At 37.3% G+C, this 23,662-nt stretch overlaps 1 protein-coding gene across 4 annotated transcripts in view; it reads right to left on the reverse strand.

Moving 5' to 3' along the window:
- Positions 1-23,662, reverse strand: part of Ddr (discoidin domain-containing receptor 2) — a 171,821-nt gene that overhangs the window by 37,675 nt on the left and 110,484 nt on the right. For all 4 annotated transcript variants that reach the window (XM_083084179.1, XM_083084180.1, XM_083084181.1 and 1 more), the window contains 3 exons: positions 18,195-18,426; positions 5,635-5,782; positions 3,552-3,731 (listed from right to left, as the gene is read on the reverse strand). In XM_083084179.1, the coding sequence (XP_082940305.1) occupies positions 3,552-3,731; positions 5,635-5,782; positions 18,195-18,426 (560 nt within the window). The remainder of the gene's footprint in view (positions 1-3,551; positions 3,732-5,634; positions 5,783-18,194; positions 18,427-23,662) is intronic.

Raw genomic sequence — 23,662 nt, forward strand, 5'->3', positions numbered from 1 at the left:
GTATGTACGTGTAAATATTTGACACTCTATGAGAATATGTAATAGAACGAAGAACGCAAGAATATTTTAGCAACTATGACCTGATAATGTATTTAAATTTCAATTGAAGATAAATAGATTATATAAAAGCGGAAGGAAAAGAGATTTTATTTTTCCACTAAGATCTAATAAAATCTGATTTTCAATGAGATAATATTAAAAGAAGTTTCGTATAACTTAAAGTCTTCGAGGAACCGGAGTACTTCCTGTTCTATACCGTCCTTTTAAAATAAAGATAACTTTTTTTTCTTATATAATAAGGATAACTCGATAACTCTTCTTAAATAATTCGCAAGCGCGTGTGACTCAGCGGTGTGTTTTTTTCTCAAAATTTAAAAATACTCTCTGTTATATAACTGTATCAGAATTGACGCAAAAGTGTTCGCACACGTAATAGAATTTAAATTACCCGTTTCAGATTCACGCAAGTTGAGCTTTCGCATGGGACTCGTATACTTCCTCGAAACGTTAATTACGTTTCGAGTTTGTTTTCCTGCTTTCTGTTCCTCTCTCGCTTCATTTCTCCCGGAAATGTTCCACGTGGTATATAGCAACGTGAGAAGCGCGGTGCGCGATACGGAAGAGTTTCGAGCTATAGCGGCAGCTTATTGCGCGAGTCTCACCATTAGATCCCGCTATATGAGTACATGTGGAAACACACGTGTCCCGCGGGAATATGCGGATTGAAAATGGACTGCAATAACCTTAAAGCTTGGCCGGCGTGGCGTGTTATGCGCTTCTCAGAAACGCTCCTGTTACCTTCAACATTGGCTTCGGGATCTCTAACTGTGTCGTTCCTGCCATGCCTTCCCATTTCAACGTCTACACAAACACGGATTACCACTGTTCATCATTTACTGCGCCGCACATATTTCCCGGAGAATTGATAAATAACAAGAGAATGAAAAATAAAAGATAATCAAGTATTTGAAACTCACGTTATTGAAAAAAGAATGTGTATCATTGAATTTTTCGACCCTTGAATATTTGTAATATTTGGCTTCTTAAAAATGCTGCAAGATTTATTAATTCTCAAGTCTGATTAACACTCCTTAAAAATCTCTGGCCTTTAATAAATTTCAATGTTTCGTGAGCAAGTTAAAAATATCGATACATCCTTGTAACTATAAATCCTGCATATCTTTCCATCTTACTTATATTTCTCTTTTCCTTCGATATCTTTTTATATATCGCGAAATATTAACACAAATCTTACGCTTCAGTGCCTTAGAAAGATCCGAGTTCTTTATAAATCTTTTATATTTTTTATCTCTACTTCTCGATAAAATCCTTGAAAAAATCGGGGCACGACTAAAAGAAGAAAAGAAAAACGGAAGTCTCCCAATTTCGAGTTTGATCGCTCTTGTATTTCGACAATGTCTGAAAAAATCACAGATTTGTCGTGTAATATATCTGTGTATAACGCCGTAAAAATCTCAGAGTACATTAAAACTTATGAGAATTTCAATCACGCAGTTTGCGTTGTGTATGTCCGCATGCGACTTCCTGTGCGACAACTACCACTGCGGGGATCGTCCTTTCCGTTTTCAACAATATACCGGGTCCGCGCGATGGCGCGTTATATCGCCCTGACCTATCCGCTTTCATATAACCCCCTTCCTCCCTTAATATCGTCCCCCGAGTAAATAGTTTCCAGTTTCCTGTCGTCGCCGCCTTCGGTCGCTATCTACCATCAATTCTGAACCTTCACGAGGATCGTAAGATAACCACCCTAGATGGGTATACCCGTACCTACATCTCGGTCGCTTGATGATTTTCCCCTTTAAAGCATTTTCAAGCTATATAGTTTCAAGCGTACAATGCTCGTAAACCAGAATCAGGATGACCATGTCAAGCTGTCAACCGCTATGAACGTTTATCGATATTTTATTAAGCAAAGTTTATTGTAAGAAAGCTATGCTGCGTTGTTATTACATGATAAAATTTTGCAAAGTTTTTACAGCGTTGAAAAGCTTTCATTGTGATGGCAAAAAATTGGTGGAATGAAATAAATATTGTTTATCGCGCGGATAATGATGCAAATTTGTGCAAATGTATTCCAAAAAATATAATGGATTATAAATTTTAAATAACTTCGCACACATCTGTCATTCTTTTTTTACTTCGCAACTTGTACAATTTCTTGCGAAGCATTTCTAAAGTATTGTTAAAAGCATGTCTCTCGAATAGAGGCACTGCACAAATATCGACGCTAAGCGAGAAAGTCTTCGGAATTGCAGGAATGCCGAACGATGGTGTTCTCCGGTTTAAGGAGAGTCGAGAGAGGTTGTACGCAGTTTTGTCGGGTTTAAAAGTTTAAGAAGGTGGAAGTATATGCGACTCAGAAGTATGCCGAGTGTATGCGGGAGAGTCCCATGGCGTAAATGGAAAGACACAAATGTATCCAGAAATCGAGTAAACAGCGGCGACTGGTTGCAGCCTAGCTCGCGGTTCAATATAAATGTAAATTGGAACAGATTCGAGGGGCGCTGTGGAACACGTTTGGCTTCGAAGCCCAGGCTCTTCCGTTGGTCCTCCCACGGCTTTTCTGGATTCTACTGACCCTCCTCTGACTTTCTCATCTACACACATATACACCTGAAGTCGACCGACGGAAAATTTCATTTTCATTCTGGCATACATGCCTCGGGAACGAACGCATCTCGCGTCGGTAACGGCGAATATTCTACCTGATCAATCGATCGAAAAACCATTTCCGTACATGAGCATATCCCTTTCAATTAAATTTCAACGGTCATTTGCCTTCGTGAATAAGATCCGTCGGTGACCGAGGGACAGTATATTAGCATCGAACAATGCGTTACTTCCGGTTGATGTCGGGCGCATTAATCATTGTTTTATTAAATAGAAAAGCCTTCCGATTTGATTAAATGTATCGGGCAAACACATTTCGGAAGGTAACCGTTTGTCGAAGAGAACGTATCGACAAAGAAACATATGCTTTTGATGCACGAAATCAAGCGAATGAAACGCGTAGATTGAAAATTCATTAAATAACCAAGCGGATGTGTTTGTTCTAACGCGGAAGCTATCCGAGATATTTTAACAGAATTTTCGTCACGTTCACATATTTCAAATTATATGTGCTACACTACGAGGGAGAGAATGCATTTCGTAAATAACATCGCAAACATACAAAAACGCTGGTGTAGCGTTTCGATGTTATACAAAATACGGACTTTGCGTGCGCTTATTACACTACTCTCTCAACATTGATAAGGGTGTAAAGGATGCCTTAAAACAAGAGCGTAATCGTTGGTGAAGGCTCGCGTTAGACAAAATGTAACAAGAGTTGCAGGCTTTCGGATCACTACTTAGTTCGAAGAAAGAAGTTAACGAGTAAGATAGCGTGAGATACCGATGGAATAAGAAGACTAGACGGTTGGCGGGTAGGGTAGCTCGCCAAGACGGCTCTATCACGCTAATCTAGACACGATCTAGCGCCGGCGCTAATCTCATTCCAGCACGAAGCACCCGTGCCTTCCTTATACCTTTTCCGTTGCCGCTGACGTCCAATCTGAAGTTGTCGGGACCCTTTTGCCCGTCGACGAGTTGACCAAGTCCCCCGGAGAGGTAACCTCCTTCCTCGCGGCCGTCGTACGTCCTGTCGGAGAGGTCAACCTCGGTGCCCCTCTTGATTCCTTGAGGCATGGAATACGAGACGAGACCCTCTGCGGAAGAGAACAAGAAGAAGCCGAATATAAAGAATACATAAGCTCCTATGAACTATGCATCATCAAGTTGCTACGTGGTCGCCATAAGCGTTTTCCTCCCGACAGTACGTGATTAGATTGCGGACGGTCACAGGCTAAAGCACACGTCGTCGGAAGAAGGTAACGAGAGTCAATATTTTTAATCTCGATGCTATGAGGTATCGATCTAAGACGTTGCAACGCAAAGTCTCGAGCGTGCTTTGATGCGAAATTCGTCAAGATCCCCGACGTCGATTCTCTCTCTCTCTTGCTGCGCGACACTTTCGTTAAAAATCGCGCGAAAGCGACTTCGACGAAACGAACGTCAGAAACAAATGTGCTTCTAGACTGTCAGGCGTCAATAAGCCGAATAAGTTACACGGTTCGGTACTTGGAAAGGAAAATGTCCTGCCATTCCGTTCATATCAAATCAACTATTTTTCGTTTGATGGCGATAAATTGTTTTCGCAGATTTCACTGTGAAATACGCGCGGAGAAACATGGCTCTCTCACGTTCTGCAATATTTACTTGAAATGATTGAATGAAAAAAAAAGTTGGTTTTGATTATACCGCGCGACAGAGTCGATTCGGTCGTTATTTCATATCAATCAGCCTACAAATAATGTAATATTTAATGACGACAATAACGATAAAATCTTGCCATCTGGAATGTGACAAATATTTCATTACAATAATCGTAGAACGCGTAATTCTCCCCATATCTTTTCGCTTCCCTATACCTCTTCCCTTTGCCACGTGCATGCTTACGCGTCCTTGCTCGTTAATGATCCCAACGTTTACTAATGCCATTCGTAAGTCATAATTTATTTTGCAAATCAATATTATTGGCAGTCCCTGTAATTGCGCGTTTAAACGATATAACGCTGATCAGGGCTATGCAGATGGCACAGTTAGCGGATGCCGCGTAGTTCGTCGACGTTGGATTAATGTAGACGCAGCTGTGGCTCACGGCCGACAGTGATCGTAAATCTAAGTTAATCGCAGATTCGAGAGACTGACACGTTACATCGGCGTCTCGTCACACAGTCGACAAACGTCGACGATTCACAAAGCTCAAATCTAAAATCTCTCTTTAATCGACAAAATATTAATTAATTGTTAACGTGATTCAATGTATGCGTCTTGTTACACCTTCGTATTTAAATCTTTATATTACAATAATGTTTAATATTAAATGTTTCTTATTATCCGCTTTAAATCTTATTATCCATTGGATAAATCTAGAGATTTCGTGAACAGGAAAGATTCACAATATAAAGTTGTGTCCATCGAACACTAGTATGAAATAAATGTTACGCCATGCTTTTAATTTTACACAATCACAAAAAATTAAGATATAAATTTAAGTTGCCGTCGAGTTTGCACACTGGCTGCGGTCTTTCATCAAAAAATTCCAGGAAAGACTATGTAGTTAAAATGTAAAATGTATGATAACACGCAAGCAATTCCACAGAGACTTGTACCGCTTGTTTCCAGCTTTGTTTTCGTGACAATGACAATGGCAGTGGCTGCTGATGAAATCGTACATAATTAGCCCCATTCGTGCGTAGTGTAAAATTTATTAGTCACGATAACTCTTGATGCAACGGAATAATATGCCTTTCTAATTTAATAAAAAATATCAAATTATATTCTTATCTTCTTCAGACATCTCTTTATACGCATTATATCACCATTTTGTAAAACACATTAATAATAAAATTTTTTAAATTTATTTATTTAGCTAAAATATTTTATTCATATACATTATATATTAAAATGTCAATCTGACTGTATTCTTTCACCGCTCGCAAAAAGATGCTTTACAGATAAATACGTGAAAGGTGTAAAGAAAAATATACACTCATGTATTTCACTCACCTGTCCATGGACAACCATAAAGCTCCACGCGCATACACATCATACGCACATGAGAAGTATAAGGGATAAAGCGGATTTTTGTTGCGACTATAGGTGGATCGAAAATCTGTTCCTGTTCCGTATATACGTTGTTATTGCCCACCAAAAGCTGCAACACACAAAGAGAACACAATTATTAATTCGGTGTAAATACTGGGAAATATTATCGCCAGAGAAATTATTACAATAAAGAAATATGACAACATGTTACTGAGAGGAAAGTTATAATTTAAATTCAACAACTTGTACCATCGTTACATATATTTTTCATGAAACGAGAGGCTTTTATGTCAGCATATACACACAATAGAAATAAACGGTGAAATAGTTAACTTTAGTCAAATCCAGATATTTCTGTTCTGGTCAAAAAGCAGGAAAACAAGCGCGTATTTTATAGTGTCCATATAAAACCTGTTTTTTTTGGATTGCATATTTTTTATTATTCAGTATCACAAATTTTTTGATACCATACAATTTTCAAAAAGACAGTATTGAAAAAAAATACGTTTGAAATTCTACTGTTATGCGCACTATATGTATAACATTTTCGAATATATTGATTTTGGGTTTTTCTCTTTTTCAGAGTTTATATATTTATATGTGCATTAATTTTTAATTTTAAAATATCATAATAAATTTGATGATGTTAACGGTTTAAAAAATGTAAAAATGTCTCTCGGTTATCCCAAATTTTATAAAATTTTCATCGGCTGTTACGATTGTTTCATCGCATGAAGAATACATACAATGATTGCGTTAAATTCTATCAGGGACGGAAACTGTCCAACGATTATTGAAACATATTTATAGCACTAAGAACGAATCTAGTGGATCGGGAGCGTGTCATTTTCCGGATTCGATTAGTAAATAATGATCCGCCTTGCACTTTCTCTAAATTTAAATGCAAGCAAGCTAAATCTGGATTGAAACAGACTTTCTTCCCTTTTTTGTCTCTCCCTTTCTTTCTTTCTCCGATATATGAATTCGCATCTATCACGGATCACGTCGTAGATGTAGTTTATCGTCATTGCATAAGGGATTAACAATGAAATGCCAATATCTATGTGCATTCGAGAAAGATCAGACTTGCAGAGAATCAATAGGGTTGTTTGAGAAACAAGAAGACTTTAAATTCAATGTACATGTACATTATCGTGTATGCTGATAGACATGTTAAAGATAATAACATTGCATCTACGCTGCTTGCGCCTGCGGCGTTATATGTAATTCAGTAGCCTGTATCGTGTGTTCTATTTTGCATTCTGGACATTTGGATTGGAGTTAGCGATTCTCGTATCCCCTATTATTTCGCATCGTAGAGAGTTTTATCTATAATTATAGGTTCCTAGGCATTCTAATTCTCATTGATAATATCCAACGAATAACATTGTTGTTAAATAATACATTAAGTTAAAAATAAATTAAAAATATATTTATAGAATATAATATTTATCATTAATATTTGTTTTAAATTTAAACTCTTTCATTTTATCAGCGTTAGAAAAAGAGATTAATATGTGATTACAGCAAAGCTTTCTTCTTTAAAAACTAAGAACTGATCTGGACAGGACAGGTTGATATATCTGTTTTCATATTCACCATCGTATCCTGCAAAATACGGAGAACAGATTGAGCTTGATAGTTCAAGCAACGATCATTTATATTCAATTTCATGTGCTCTTTCACACGCTGTAATATTTTAAGACTACTATTTATCAACTCTATTATTCTTATATTTAATTTTTTATTTTAACACTTTTTGCTTCACTTATCTTTTAATTTTACGTAATTTTTGTATAAAGTTGTTTTTAATAAGAATCTCTTCTTAAGAGATACATCTTGATATATAAGTATATATCTTATGTTATGAACAGTGAATGTATTTATTTATTATATGTATTATTTATTATATTTATTATATTATTTATTAATTATATTATTTATAATATTATTAAAGGGATAAATATTTCTTGATTTGTTATCGAAATAATAATCAAAGATGATTGATTAGTGAATACTTTTTACGGAGACTGAGAGAAATAATATTAATATAATTATTATAATTATAATATGCTAAATAATAATTTCACTTTACTGATACTTCGCAATCAGTGTCCTGCTCTAGTACGTTGCCTAATTGTTATTCACGTTAGAACGAAGTAATCTATATCACCGCGCAAATTATGGAATCATATAGAGAGTGATACATGACATGTTGGATCGTCCAAACACGCTGACTGTCGTCATCCCGGAGAGCAGTGAATTCGCGTTGAAATATGAATATTCGCGTGATACCAGGCTACTCTCTCCCTCCCTCCCTCCCCCTCTGCACCGAAAACCAAGTGCGGTCTAAACACCGCACTAACGGAGAGTAGATATGACACAAACGCTAATATGCTCTATACACAGAAACGGACCATGGTCCGAGCTGGACATCAGCGAACATTGCCCTTTGCTTTGATTTGTGTTACTGATGGTGCCGCGATTAGAATTTCTAATCAGGAATCTGTTATTTCGCGTTAATCGTATAAAGCGCAGTATCTGATGTCCAGGTGGTTGAAACTGAGAACGATACGGTTGGAAGAGCGTTTTGGAATTTCGCGAATACAACAAGCGAGCGGAATATTTCGATACTCTATTCCATTGTGATAGACGGTTGATAGACTTTTTATCTTTTATTCTGACGAGTAAAAACACAGTTTTGTAGTAAGAGTATAAAAGCGAGCGAAGCAAGATGAATTTGAAATGATCGATCAGGGGACAAGACGAAACTTGTCAACAATCTGTTCAAGCAAAAATCTTACATGTCATTGTATAACCAACAATTAGTGTCAATTAACTGTAAAAGATGCAGAAGGTCCATTCCAGCTATAAACGGCTCATGAAGTTGTAAACTGCACGCAAATGGAACGTGCCCCTTGCACCGGGCCACAGCGACAGAGTAGAGCTATATCGGCCGTCTCGAAACGACCGACCGCGGATGCATTACAACTGCAACTGCAACGTGCTGGAATACAAGCCAGACCGGGGTCTACGCGATAGGAATAATTAATACACCTATATATAAGGACCGCCAACGGGGTCCTACGATATCGCCCCACCGACACATAAAATTGATGTCTAGAAGGTAAGTGGAATCCTCCTGAATTCATAATTCGTCATAAAACTAAGAACAATCCTATAATTATAAAACTTACGAGATCTTAACAATGTTCCTAATAACATGTCTATTTTGCATAGATAACTAATGTGATATGTGCTATAGATAATATTATATGTCCGTGGTTAGAAATTCTATATATGAAACTTGATTTAATTATCCTATTATTAATTTAATAATTCTGGATTAATAAATTGAAACGCGTCTTAGATTGTATAAGTGTATATTGAGCGGATTAAAAGTTATACCGTTGGTTTTCGTTATTTACAATTTATCGTGAAAAATAATTTTCATGTTTTTAGCGAGTAAATATTGCTGACCGTATGTCAAAATACATTTTTAATAACTACGTTATGATGCTTTTCACATATGCTAACTATTAAATGAAATCGAAGATAAAATTTTACGACAATTATTTTTTAAAACCTTCAAAATACTTATACATAATATATATATACGATCGTAAAAAGTGATATCTGGATAAAAATATCAGCCAATGTTGCTGGAAATTTTACGCGATTTTAGGCGAAAATTTCATAATTATACGTACGTGTATATTAAATTCCACGCGTAACTTTTTAATTTCGGTAAATCCCAGCGCGAAATTCACGTGATATTGCGACGCGAATATCAACGGACATTTGGATATTTTCTGAAATTCATGCGATTAACGTCGTCGATGTTGCTTATATCGCAAAACGGTCGACCTCGTTTTGCCTCGGTAATAAAAAGGCTCGCACCTTATCCTGAAATCTCTTTCCACTGTGTAAGCGCAAAGAAACAGTCCTCAGGAGAGAACCTGAGAAGGTTAGTGGGTCGATCGAACGTATTTCAGTACAAGACAACGCGAAAGTTTACGTTATACACTTGCGCTTTTATAGCCAGTTCGCTTCAAATCGCTTAAGATTGCGTCGTTTTAAACGCGATGTATGTGCGCGACTGCATTCGCTGCCGTGTGCTTTAAAACAATTGCAAACGTAACAACTTTGCGACCAACAATCTCTTAAAACCATAATTCTCCACGTAAATGAGAAGCCGTTGCATCTACTCTTGCGGTTTTCTCTAACATGCCTTGTATAACCATTTTAAATCGTTGCAATTGTTTTTCTTAACGATTAAGTAAACAGTTCTTATAAAGTAGCAGGAACGAGGATTACGTTGCTTGAAATAATCTGGAAAAATAATATCGTGACGATAATCTTTATCTAAATGAAACATGACTTAATATTACAGATAATTGATATAAAATTAACATTAAAACGACTGAGACGTTAACTTGATAGAGCTTTTATTAGCCGAGGTCAAGAGGTCGAAGGTAGCTCACTCGACAGGTGGATCGTCTTACAAAGGCGAAAAAGCGGAACGAGCTTACGCGGCGAGTCCCATTTCCGCTCGCCCAGCGTGTAGACAATTACTTCCCAGGGGCGCCCTCGTAGAAAAGAGACCGCTTCTAATCTGTTTGCGGCCGAAATCAAGCTTACCGCATTCTCGTAATGAAGACTGTTTCATTTTAATGCCTTTAATTTCTCACTAAAGCCTTATACCGCTTCGTTGAAGATACCACTATCGTTTCTGCGCATCCCGCAGAATTTATCCGTTTCAAATTGCCGGAAAATTTGATGATTTTGTTTTTGCATCTTGATTAAATTATATCATGAGGTAGATAATGTATATTCTTATTAATAAATTAAATTTTTTGCGCATTAGTACTGATATCTCGTGCATTATTTATTTTATCGCAGAATTATTACAATTTGTTACACCATTTTAATTTGTCTGTGATTGACGTCAAATTCTATAATATTCTGCTAATGATGAAATATTTAATTGCAACATCCTTAATTTTCGTAAAAAAGAAGGAATTCTTCTTTGCTCAATAATAATTAATAAACAAAATGTCTCTTTCCTCAGAATAGATTATTCCGACTTGATTGCAAAAATAATAATTTGGCAAAAGAACAAGATCATTAATAAAATTACATCACGTAAAATTAATGTAAAATAAATAAATTTGTATAGATATAGTCTATATCGACGTTCAAGAAACCTCGAGAAATATCATGTATAAACTATCCATGAAGAAACGAAGGCTGATTAGACTATTCGTAGACTCTCCCGTACAAGCGAATGCTTCGATATGTATAAAAGCAGGGTAAACAAACTCCGAAGAGTATAAGGAGAAGGAAATTTAACCCTCCTATTTTCTCGTGCACCAGTCCGAGTACTCTCGGACCTGGATTGAAGCGCTCTTCTATCGAGACCGGATTTCTAACGAGGCTAGTAAAACGAGGGACGGACAAAGGGGGTCAACGGCATAAAAAAAAGAAGAGAAGCGCGGAATATAATCGCCGAGAATAATCACCGGTTCATGCGGTAATCCGCTAATAGGATGTCCGCGTACCGTACGATAATCCATAATCCATCGATACCGGTAGAACCAACGTGCATATGTCCACATAGTATGAGAACGTGCATGAGTGTAAAGATATTTTATCTGCACATATTTATGTCATACCTGCGCGGATTATGAACAATTTTATGACGATCTTCCATCTACGGCTCCCATCGATTATTGAATTTCCATGAAGAGAAAAATAAAGAAATGTATAACTGAAAGAAGATACTATTTCTGGTTGTTCCATTAAAAAAAAGAAAAAATATATATATACACGCACGCGTAATTTTGATATGTATAAATTTGTTGTTTATCTTAATTCTTTATCGGACTGAAACTATCAAATAGTATTTGCTTTCATTTCATGGAATGCAGTTGATTTTTCAAACGTGCCGTAAATCTAATGGAAAAATAGAACAATAGCTGTCCTGGTTCACTTGATATCGAACTGGCTTTTCCTTTTGACTTGTCTGACTAGGAACGGATCACCGTTACTGACAATGTGAATTTTTCGTTTCTAGATAAAGTTACCGAAGTTTGGATTTTCGAACGTAAACGTAAAAGATCAAATAATAAATTACGCGATCGTTTTTTCTTTCTCTTTGTTTTCTTTTTCCAATCGCTATGACCCGGCGAAAGCTCGAAACCTGATTATGTGACCGCACAGCCATGAGTTATGTAACTTTCGTCTTAAAATTTATTAAGTGCAACATATTGTTTGCAAAACCTCCGCTCGGCTTGTTTCGCTGACATTGTTCTCTGTAAAAATCTCAACGTAATAACCCAGCGATATCAAAATTCGCTGCGTCAACTTGGTTTAGCCAGTGGCTACATAATGAGAGCGGCTCTCAGCCGTGTTCCTTGTTACTTTCATTTTTTTTTAATACCGTACATCTGAGCAATATTATCGCGCGCAAACGCCCGCGTTAATGACCACTACGTAATCACCGCGGGTGCCGAAGAATAACTCGTAATGGCGCTCGCCATATTGCAATTTGAATTTCGCTGAAATTAGTGAAAAAAAAGGTGCCGGGTGCTGTGGAATGAATATGTTAATTGGCTCCGGAATTGGCTGTCCCTATCGGTGATTGATTAAAATTCGATACGTCGTGATGCCGCCGCTTTGGCCGACCGTGCGATGGACGAGAAGGGGCGAGAAGGGCCGGAAGGACGTACACGATCGGGTAGGAAGGGAGAGTTAGCAGCGACTGCAACGAACCGGTCGTTCAGGGAAGTTACTTTGCGGATAAACGAGATTGAAATTTCGATGGAAATTACCGTTGATACTTGTGGACTTAAGCGAACTGTCACCAAGTCAAACAGTAGCGAGTACTTGTCGATTACGTCGGAGCGTGTGCCCTCATCCAATACGCCCGACTAAGAGAAATGGAAAAATGTTTTTGGTGTTTGCACCTTAGTTCGCTTTTAAGTATCTCGCCTCTTAAATTCCTCGAGGAATTAGCTGTGAAATTGCACAAAGATGGATGATGTATTCACGGAAGATGTGACAGATTATTTAAGTATTGTCACGTTTTGTAAAAATTTTTCATTGACTCTTATTAAACTAATTATTATTTGGAATATGACTGCATAAGCTTGTAATCATAAAAATTCAGGATATCGTAAAAGTTATTACTAATAGCATAATCTTCTAATAATTTTAGGCGCATGTGTTTTTTAAAAGCTACCGGGCTTTATATATAATATAGAGACATATTTTCGTATAACAACGTGTGGAATTCTGCTACCGTAATAACTCTCATGTATAAGATTTATCATAGTGCATTTCTGGGAATATTATCGTTGAGAGAAGCTACTGAGTCTTGTTTCTCGTATGCGTCATCAATTTGCTGGAATCCGCAAGGACCGAGTATACAGAGCGTGGCGTAATTCGTGGTACAATGGAAAAAGAAGTAATTCCTCTCGTGTAGAAATAAGTAGGAAATGTGTACAACACAGAAATTTCTCACACGAGATTTAGTTTTCGAAATAGCCGGCTTCCACGACGGAAAAAAATTAATATTGTCTCCATGCATTACCTCTAAATGTATATATTACGAGAAAGAATCTAAAAATTGCAAAATTTCAAGCTCAATTGATCCTAAAGCTAATCAAGATTTACAAATATAATGACATTTTTTCGACTTTATTGATTATACATTATTTTTTGTCGCTTTTTTGTATTATCCGACTTAATTTTTACGAAAATTATATCGAGATACATATAATCTTAACATGACTTTCGTAAAAAAGTAAGTGAAATGATGCGAAAAAGTACGAAAAACGCGACAAAAAACATACAATTCTAACGTGAAAGAATAAACAAATTCATTTAGCTCAGCCGCGACAGGTAGGTATGTTCAAGAGCCGCAGAGAACGAGGACTGCTCGTATTACAGGCAAGACGTATACGAGTTACCGTGGGTGTGCCTCACAAAGCCCCGTCCGTGCCGGTGTGTCGGCGTTAATGAAACACGTCCACCGTTGGCAATTGTCCCGCCGCAGGCACGACAACGGCCATCCGAACGTAAAAGGGAGAGGCGCTAGCTGGGCTGGCTCTGGCTACATTCCGCTCCGTTTCCATCAGGCTGCATCTAGCAAGCCCGGGATCCGGCTACTCTCCGGCGTTTCGTGAATTTAGATGAGCCCGGCCTGTCCGGCTTAATTCGCGTGCACCTCATAAGAAGCGAGTCATAATCTCCCTCTCTCGCGCCTCCGACGCACACACGTTCTATATTTTTGTTTCGTTATTGGAGTAACGTCGCGGCCGGTGACCGTCGCGCGTTTTTTCCACTGTAAAAATGTAACCGGTTCGTTGGCCCGGCAAAAATATCCAACTACCTTATGCCCGGACTTTCCGTAGCATTCATCGTGCTTATCGCGTTATACGATTTCCACGATCGTACGAATACGGTTAGGTTAATTACGCGATATCTGGAGGTGCGCTTTAATTTTTTAAATTTTCGCAAGATCGTGCGACAGTGGTAAAATGAGTCACACGTATCTTCCGATCGTGCGATACGCCATTATTCACTTTTCTTCCGAGCAGAGCGTATGTGAGTCCCTCCGCTACACGTTGACGATCCTAATTGTCACATACGTTTCCGCATTATCCCGGACCCATCGGCGCTGTAACAAAACGAGCAAGTGTTTGATCGGATACTGGGAAACCCTCTTTCGGTGCTCGTTTCGTCCGAGACGCAAGAACGGCGACCACGTCTCCCGTGGAAAAATGCTTGCAGAGAGCTCGGGGTCACGTACAACGGCGCGATAACGTAGTCGTTCTTTCTTTCTCTCTCCCTTTCCTTTTCAACCCTTCTCGCGTTCATCTGTCCTCGTTTCTTCATTCGTAGTCTCAGTCGTTCATTCTTCCCTTCCTCCACCTTTCCCCTATGTATTCAAAGTGCAAGGAGCAAAAGGAGAGAGCATGTGCACAAAGATCACATGCCGCCCAGATTGAGGCTGGGTAAACGTTCGTGTTCTCCCGTACTCTTTCCTTCCGGGCGTTCTGTCTCTCCTACGCCGTCGCATCCGACTTGCTCTCGCGCTTTGAGCAAATCTGCGTGAAAATGGGAAGAACGTCTGGTACGAGCCGGAGGGGGAGCGAAAAGTGTGCACGTTGAACTGTATATGTGCGCGATGTGCGGGAGTCTAGGTGAGAGAGATAGATAGATAGATAGATAGATATAGATAGATAGATAGACATAGAGAAAGAGAGAGAGAGAGAGAAAGAGAGGTAACCGTGGCGAATATCAGAACCCTTCTGATGACAGCGGGGTCGAATAACGAGGCCCCCGCCGTCCACGATAGGACACGGCTCGGAGTTGAAAATTACTTCCGCGTCACGGAGCTTTTCCTGCGGGGCCAGACGACGACCCTCCGACGAGTACCAGCCGGGGGTGAGTTATGATAGTCTATCGAAGTAAGTTCGTTACCGATGAGATTCTTGATTTTCTATTTATCGGGAGACCCCGTAAGGTAGCTAGGTAATAAGTCTCTCGTGTAGCCGTTGCCTCTCTCTCCCGAGCGAAATTAGTTCTTGAAGGAAATATATTGCGGATGCCGGGGTAAATACTGAAAAATCCCCGCCGCGCTTTTTAAGTAATCTTTTTTCTATTACGACCGGCAATTTGCGACGGGGCGCGATAAATTCGCGTGGGCGAGTGAATTTTAACACTTATACGCGGTAATATCATGTCGCGACGTTGAATAATGTTCGCGGAAAAATGGAGTGTCGGATGATGAAGCGCGCGCGAGAACTCAAGAAGATGATTACTGAAGGAGAGCAAATAGAGAATGTTCATGAATGAAAGAATCACGAATCGGGAAATCAACACACAAGGTTGGAAATGAGATTTTCGATTCTATTAACTAGAAATAAAGGAAAGGAAGCGCCGATAGGAAGAGACCGAATTTTTTTATTCGAGGCTGCTGAAAACGTGATACGTCGATGCATTTTCTCACGAATCTCATTGATCTCACGTTATTATTAATAGGTTTGCGCGCGTGCATTCTCCGCGCATAATAGAATAAAAATGTAATAGTATGCACAGAGAGAGGAGAGGACACGTGCATCTACCGATAATATTTGAAAAATGAACCGCGCTCGTTATACGATTGATTATGACTTACTGCACCGTTTCGGTGAGCGGAATAAATGCACTCGCTTTATATTGTGCATCCATTAAAATTCCATTTACCAATGGTAGCTTATGGCTCGCCAGGATAATAGCTGTAGCAGCACTCGATGTCCAATGGAATAGCGTTAACTAGCGATTTACCGTTTTCAGTTATGCCGTTTGATCGATTTAGTGCTTCTTCGGCGTTTCTGCACGATTCATGAATCCTTTTACCACGAAAATTCGCGTGAATCTTAGAAAAATATTGGAATATATATTATAATTATTATTATATATAATAATATATAATACTATATATATAATATATATAATAATTATATATAATAATATTATTATATATAATAATACTAATAATAATTATTATTATTATTGTGCAATTATTTCTCGCAGTTAACATTATTATTCGAAAAGAATTTATCATCACTATAATTTTCTTTTAGTATTTTTCTTACATGCTTCTCATATCTTTTCATATGAGCGTAAGATATAATGAGAAAAAATTGAAGCTCATAGCATTAATTATTGCATATTATTTTCCGACAAAATTATAATCAACTCGAACCGCACTTATTTAATATTAAGAATTTAAGATTACGTCTATAGAAGCATCTCTGCTTAGTTTCATTGCCGCGAGCAAATCGCTTAACTGCCATGATGTATTTTGACGGGCTAATGGATATCGCGTACAGATTATCATGCTAAAGAGACGTTAATTAATACGTCGCATCCAGTAATGGCCGTTCAACCAGAACAGAGGTTCTCATCTATACAATACTTGTATTGTGCGTAAAGTTTTCTATAAAAAATATATAAATTTACATTTTTTATAGCAATTCTTTGAAACTGCAGAAATTAATGTAATAAGATAATGTGCTCAGATATTATAAAAATAAAAAAGTAAATCTTTAAATTATGTTTATTATTTGATTAAATTATTATTATATCAAGTAACGCATAGAGAGTAAAAATATCTCCATAAAAAATTATCTAAAATAATCCTCACAGATTTTTAAAATTACATAGAGCATTTTTTAAGTTTGTCAAAATTATCGCATTTCTAATAAATATACTCGCTGAGAAGAATAGAATTAAAGTTTATACATTGTGTTTTTATTTCATATTTAGAATTTAAAACCGTCATTCTATGCTGTCGAGACATACAACTACAGAAGTAATAGGTAAATAAACATTTTTAAATATATGAATTTTATGTAGTTAAGAAAACTGTAAAATTGTGTGCATTTTATAATCAGTCATATTAAAACTTTACAAAAGCACGACGAAGTGATTCTAACACATTTGCGCAGAGGAAATATAGATAAAATCGCTTTATCCTAGTATATCGGATTAAAAGCAGACGGCACCAGCTTTATCAATTTGTAACTACGCTGAATAAACCAGGAGAGGGAACTTGAGTTAAATCCAGGAAATCGAACCATTTCGTACGGAGTCTGCTAATTTCCCCTCGACATATGTAGTGTATACATAATGTAAAATAAGGACATTATATATATATGTATATAAACCTAATTATATAATAATTATAAATATAAAAGAGTCAGTGTAAACACTTTCATTATATTTGAAAGAGCGAAATGCATGCATTCGTAATAACGAAGAAGAATTAACGTAATGGTATATAGATAAGATTAGCACAACGTAGGCTGCATTTATATTAAACTGCTATATCGAGCAATCCATCTTCACAATGTGACATGGAATGATGAGATTTATTGGCAGAAAATAAATTTCGTCTCGCGATTTTCCAATATTTCATCTTCAATTCTCGCCGCATAATGCTCGCATAAAATTCGCACGTCGAAAAGAATCGAATTTCGGTGCAGTGAACTTAAATTGAAATCCAATTGAAAAATCTGATGATTTTTTATATAATAACATATGCCAACATATACTGTAGAGAGAGACAGGGACTTTTTTTTTCTTCGAAGATTTTTATATTGAAAATAATCGATATATATAATAATATAATCAAAAATATATGATTAAATTTTTACACATGTGCATACTTGGATTTGATATATGTCAATCTTAAATTTTTCAAAACGTTTCTAAAAAATATTTAAAAAATTAATCATACAAAATAATTTGTTTCATTAATAAAAATCCATTATTATTATTATTATGGCTTTGTAAAATGCATACTTTAAATGGATCTGAGTATTCGCGTATTCGCATGTGTAGTCACCGATAGAGAAATTCGAGGAATCATCTAATATCTGCTGATGTGCAGTCAATTCCGGCTTATGGCTCCCAAGAAAGAAATCTCGGGCGCGATTCGATCGATGAGGTAGCCAGATGGTACCTACCTCTATGCCACGTCGATTCCTCCATCGCACCCACTTGTTGAACCCCGGCCGCCAATACTCGACAAAGTACTCCTCCGTGTACTCGACCCCGTGACCATTGCCGAATCTGCCTTGCGTTCTGGTAGACGTCAATAAACGCGGAGTGTGCAAATTCACCTCCAGATATTCCTTGCCCTCTTTCGTCACCAGGTCTTTCGGGCACCATGCGCCACCGCCCTTGTCTTGTCGTAGCCTACGAAAATTAGAATAATGTCACAAGTTATTACGAGCGTTTATGAGCGAAATATGTCGCGTGAAGAAGGACGAGGAACGCACATGTAGCGAACGCGACATTCGCGTGACAAACGCACAGGCACGTTAAGTTTTTCTAGCTGCGCAAGTCATGGCGACCGTCATCGACGAAAAAAGTAATAAAAATAATACCCAGGCAGAAGATGTACATGTCTCGATTATCGCGAATTTATTATGCAGCTGATATAATTAATGAGTTCCCGGCTTGGTTTCCTTTCAAGATCAACGGCCGCCTATGTGTAAATTAATGATGCGACGATCGATTTATGGACGATCTTTGAATCTGAGCATACTGCCTCGAGGGTTCGCGAGATATTGATTATGAATAACTTATTTTGCAGCGAAGCTTTTATCGCGATAACAGCTTCTTGTAGACAGAGGAAAATGGAAGTAATTTTTTCAGAACTCTTGAAGAGAGTCTCTCACGCAAAAGGGAGAACAGTGATTAGTAGATTCTAAGAAAAAAAAATCATAATTATAAGGGACTTGTGTATAAATTAAAAAAAAATTGAATATTGAAATAATTATAATAGAAGAAATATAATTATAATCCGTCTCTGCCTCACAGCTACTTATGTCTTCAATAGCAGATGTTCGTGATTTAATATTTGCTTTAAGATGTGTTTATAAAGCTAACGAGATTTCAAAAATTAAGAGTATCAGATAACAGCAGAGCGTACAGGAAGATTATTGATTCAGGTAGAGTCAACAAGATGTTCTTGCCAAAGGGAGCAGATCTAAAAGCGGCCATTTCATAAATCAACAGCATTTTTCCGATCTGATTGTTTCTGCAATCAGCATGAGAAATTAATTTATCCTAAGACTTTTGCCTCGAGAGATTTCTAAATGTTATGTACTCATGCATATCACGTACACGTTACACAATATATTTTATATATAATATAAGTAGTATAATTTTTCTTCGTGTACATTGATAATTGAAAACATACACACTTTGCTTATTGAATAAATGCTTATATGATGATGTAGAGAATATATAAGAGTTCGCGTGCGCAGAACTAGTATTTCGATTATTTGAATTTTTATAGCACATTACTTTGGCAATATACCTGCCATATTAAAAATATCAGAAATACATTTTTCTCGTCAAGAATCTTATTAAAAATTAACGCGTATCAATTGCCTGCTAATTAAATCTCTACAGAATAAAACTCTGTATAAACTTGATGAAAATTTATAAAAGATATAATCGCGTTATATCAAGTGTTATTTCCGACATACCGTGTCGCAATTCACGCATGGAAATCCATTGAAATACGCGCGGTTTTGTCACAAAGGGAGAGAGAATCTCCATGGAAATATTTCAGCTGGTTCAGTCGTGGAGGACTGCCGTACATATAGGCGGCATGCCCGCATGTAAACAATAGACCAGGCGAAACCAGTTAAAAGCGTTTGCAGTTAATTAGGCGGCAATGCTGTTAACAATGTCCTGGCAAGCCTTCCGTAACCTTGCAATGCAATCCGTAGTTAGGTGGTGCTCGACAAGCATAGAAGAGTTAGCATCTCATTTAAGTAAAATTACCGTTGCTTTTTCACGCAACAAATTTAAGACTTAGCTTAAGAAGATGCTAATAACCTTAATAAATAAAAAATAGCCGTCAGCAAGATTGCGATCGTGATAATGAAAAAATAGAAACTCGGAATGGCGGCGTTAATTGTCATAAATACATATATAGGTGCGACTTTGCATTTAAATAGAACGGATTGTTTTATAATACAATACTCATTCATTTGCTGCGAATCGCAGTTGATTTATTGAAATTTCTATTCATCGTTATTTGCACGATTACACATCCATAATGATGCTATTTCCTCTTTTCATATTTATTTGCGGTCGCTATTTTCAATTTATTTCAATTCATGATAACCGACTGTAATTCTATTTCTGAGATAAAACAAGCTGAAAATTTTGCCATATAATTTAGATATTAATATATTTTATTATAACATGTTACAATGCATATCGAGAAATCATAAATTTCCTCGAATCCCGTTTTATTTGTAAATCCAGAAATCAAAATTATTTCCTTATGATTTTAAAATAAGAGATTTCATTATTTCGTTATTTCGAGAAGCGACTTTTGGTAACGTAGATACAATATTGACCATGTTGCAGCACTTCCGCCCGTTAATTGCGCCATCAATGTTTCTAGATGCTCCGTAAATTGGATATAAAAATAAAAGAAAGCATCGTCCCGGGAACCGTAAAAATTTCCTTATGTGTCTTCTTCGAATCTAAAGGATTCATGACGTAGAAATGCCAAACTATTCTGTTGTTAAACGAAGAAAGAAACGTAAATTCGAAAGCGCATTGCTTTTAGAATTTTTTAAATCGCAAAGTACTTCATTAAAAATTTCTGTGGATTTTTATGCCAATCGTAACCAGCTTATGAAAAGTGCAAGAAAAATTTGTTGTTGCAATTCATCGTGATTATTGCTTAAATTTAATTATTGACTTATCATTGAAAAAAATCGTAGATTGATATATTATAATATTTAAAAAAACAATGAATTTAAAGTGTACACATACACACACACACACACGCATAATATTAACATCAGTATCTAATACTTGTTCAAGATAATAAAATTTGATAGTTTTATGTGATGGCTAAAAATTCTATATGTAATAAAACATGTATAATATATATACAAAAGCAAAATATAAAATATCATAAATACTATCCAACTTTACAATTTATATCCGGATGTGAAATACGTAATATAGAGTTTCAATATTAATATAGATCTCCGCTATAAATTTTCCACAATTTCGCGAGAAATTTATAATAACGATCGAAAGATGCAACCACCGAACGGCTCTGGTTTCCTCGAAAATAGGTGCGGAGTGCGCGATCCTAATAGGAAGCCGATAGTCTTCCTCGGTAAAATTTACGGCAGCCAACCGACGAACCGACCAGCCGTTCCACGGCGCGAATACTCCGAAGTAGTCTCGTCGAGAAATACACGAGGGTAAGAGAGCTCGGCCCACGGGCCGACCAGAAGCATTACGACGCCTCATCAGTCGAAAAGTGCATTAGCATTGCTAATGACCCCCGATCGTTACCACCACAGCTACTCCATCCACGCTGCTTCGCGCGCAGCACATTTGTTATTCGGAAGTGGGCCACGGAAAGCCAAGGAAGGGAAGAGAGAAACAGGATCCCAAGGTGGATGGGGGAAAAAAAAAGGTGGCTGGTACCCCGCAATAATTTTTGCACATCGATAACTTTGCATAGGTATGCGTCTATTGTTTCATTTAGTTAAAACACCAGGATACAACATGTTGTACGGCTTAACCGGCTGGTCGTAGAACAGAATTTCCTGTTGCCCTTTACGCAAAATTCTCGTAGCTATTAACAAATTGATGCGTCAAGTTCTCTCGTTCCGCCCTCGCGTTTGCGGATTTAAAGCGCCCCTTGCGAAATATCTACTGTAATTTTATAAAATGTTCGACCCGTAATCCATTCAATTTAGGTTATTGTTTTATCACGATAAATACAGAAAATTTGCATAAAATGAACCGTTTCCAGTCATTAACCAATGAAAAATTATATTCGCGTTTACGTTTGCGAATATTATACATATAATATAAGCGCGGTAAATATTGAATTAAAAAAGATATTATCGGAATTAAATTATGGTCAATAAAACCTTTTGCAATTTATACATCTCTTTGCAAATCTCTTATATTCATAATTCTTTTGCTGGAATTAAATCGATCGTTCTTTCTCAAATATTATTCTCTTACATATATAATATCTTATCACGTCTAATTTCACTCGGAAAACTTGAATTTTTTAGGCGCAACAAAATGTAGCGCCAATCGACCTCTTCTTTAAGCATATTTATATTCAGACCACGCATACGAGTCTGCTTGTTTTCTTCTATTATCTCTCAGTGTATCCAAGCTTTACTCGGAGGCCTCCGACCGCCTCGAATAGCTGATAAAAACTAATTAAATTTTCCTACGACATAGCGATTTCGATGATAACCGTTATTATGTTTTCGGGAGAAAACTCCGCGTAGAAAAGTGCAAAATGAATAAAATGACAACGCGTTTGTACGTATTGCGCGACATTTTACGACCGTTTTGAGGCTAATCTCCATGCTAATTAGACGCGAAATGAGCAACAATTACGTCTCACCTGGCGGAAGACAAAAACGCCAGCTATGCGCAAGCGACACGAGCCATTCTGGAAACAAATGCTTCTCCAAGCTACAGAGATTCGGCTTGAAAATATGTCGCTGGTTAGCGACGATAAACGCTGAAGCGAAGACAAAAGATCAGGATCACTCGTAGGTATAAAATGACTCTTAATCAAAGATGTACAATTTCCTCTTTTTCGTTGCACGTTGCTTCGTTTCTGATTAAAATAGCTTTGAATAGCAAAGTGTGGTAACAATGTACTCTATAGGTATAAAGAGTATGACATTCGTAGAATAGTGTGTGCAATATTAATGTATGCAATTATTATTTAATACAGGCGCGTCATTACTATAGACATGTAATAAAAAATACTCGTTATATTTTTTATTTATACTTGTATTTTGAAGCATATAATACATAATTTAGTATTATACATAAATTTTAATATATGTAAAAGTTCACATATATGAAATAATTTTATGGAACTAAACTTTCGACTCTTACGTCATTCGATCAGTCTGCCTGTCTTTTATAAAAAATCGCGAAGCAAAAATACGATCGCTAATGAAACTACGAATCCATGTGACGTCACCGGAACTGGTTCACGGATGACCCGATCCTCACACGGTCCATTGGCTTGATCGAGCTTTTCAGATAACACGTAGAACTATCATGAACTGCATCTGCAGCGAATGCACAAGCTTTAACAGCGCGAGTTATGGCGTGCCAATGTGAGAAAGAACGACGCGTACAACACGTATACGCTGCGCTTCTTTCTCTTCTCTCAGCTCACGGCCATTGTTGCCGAATATGCTAGGAATGCTGCCGCCGAATATACCATCAGCCAAATGATCCGTAAAAATTCCGACTGGCCCGTGCGATTTTACGCCGCGAGCGCGACTTCTTTCTCCTTTTTCCCTACGCTACGCGATCGAAGCGAACGGACAGAGTACCATCGTGGGAAGAACCGGGAATGGATAGGGGCGGTGTCACACGAGCCGGGAAT

The sequence above is a fragment of the Camponotus vicinus genome, unplaced genomic scaffold (assembly GCF_025532165.1).
Source record: "Camponotus vicinus isolate PSW18456_S1 unplaced genomic scaffold, iyCamVici1.0 SCAF_12, whole genome shotgun sequence".
Classification (NCBI taxonomy): Eukaryota; Metazoa; Arthropoda; class Insecta; order Hymenoptera; family Formicidae; genus Camponotus; species Camponotus vicinus.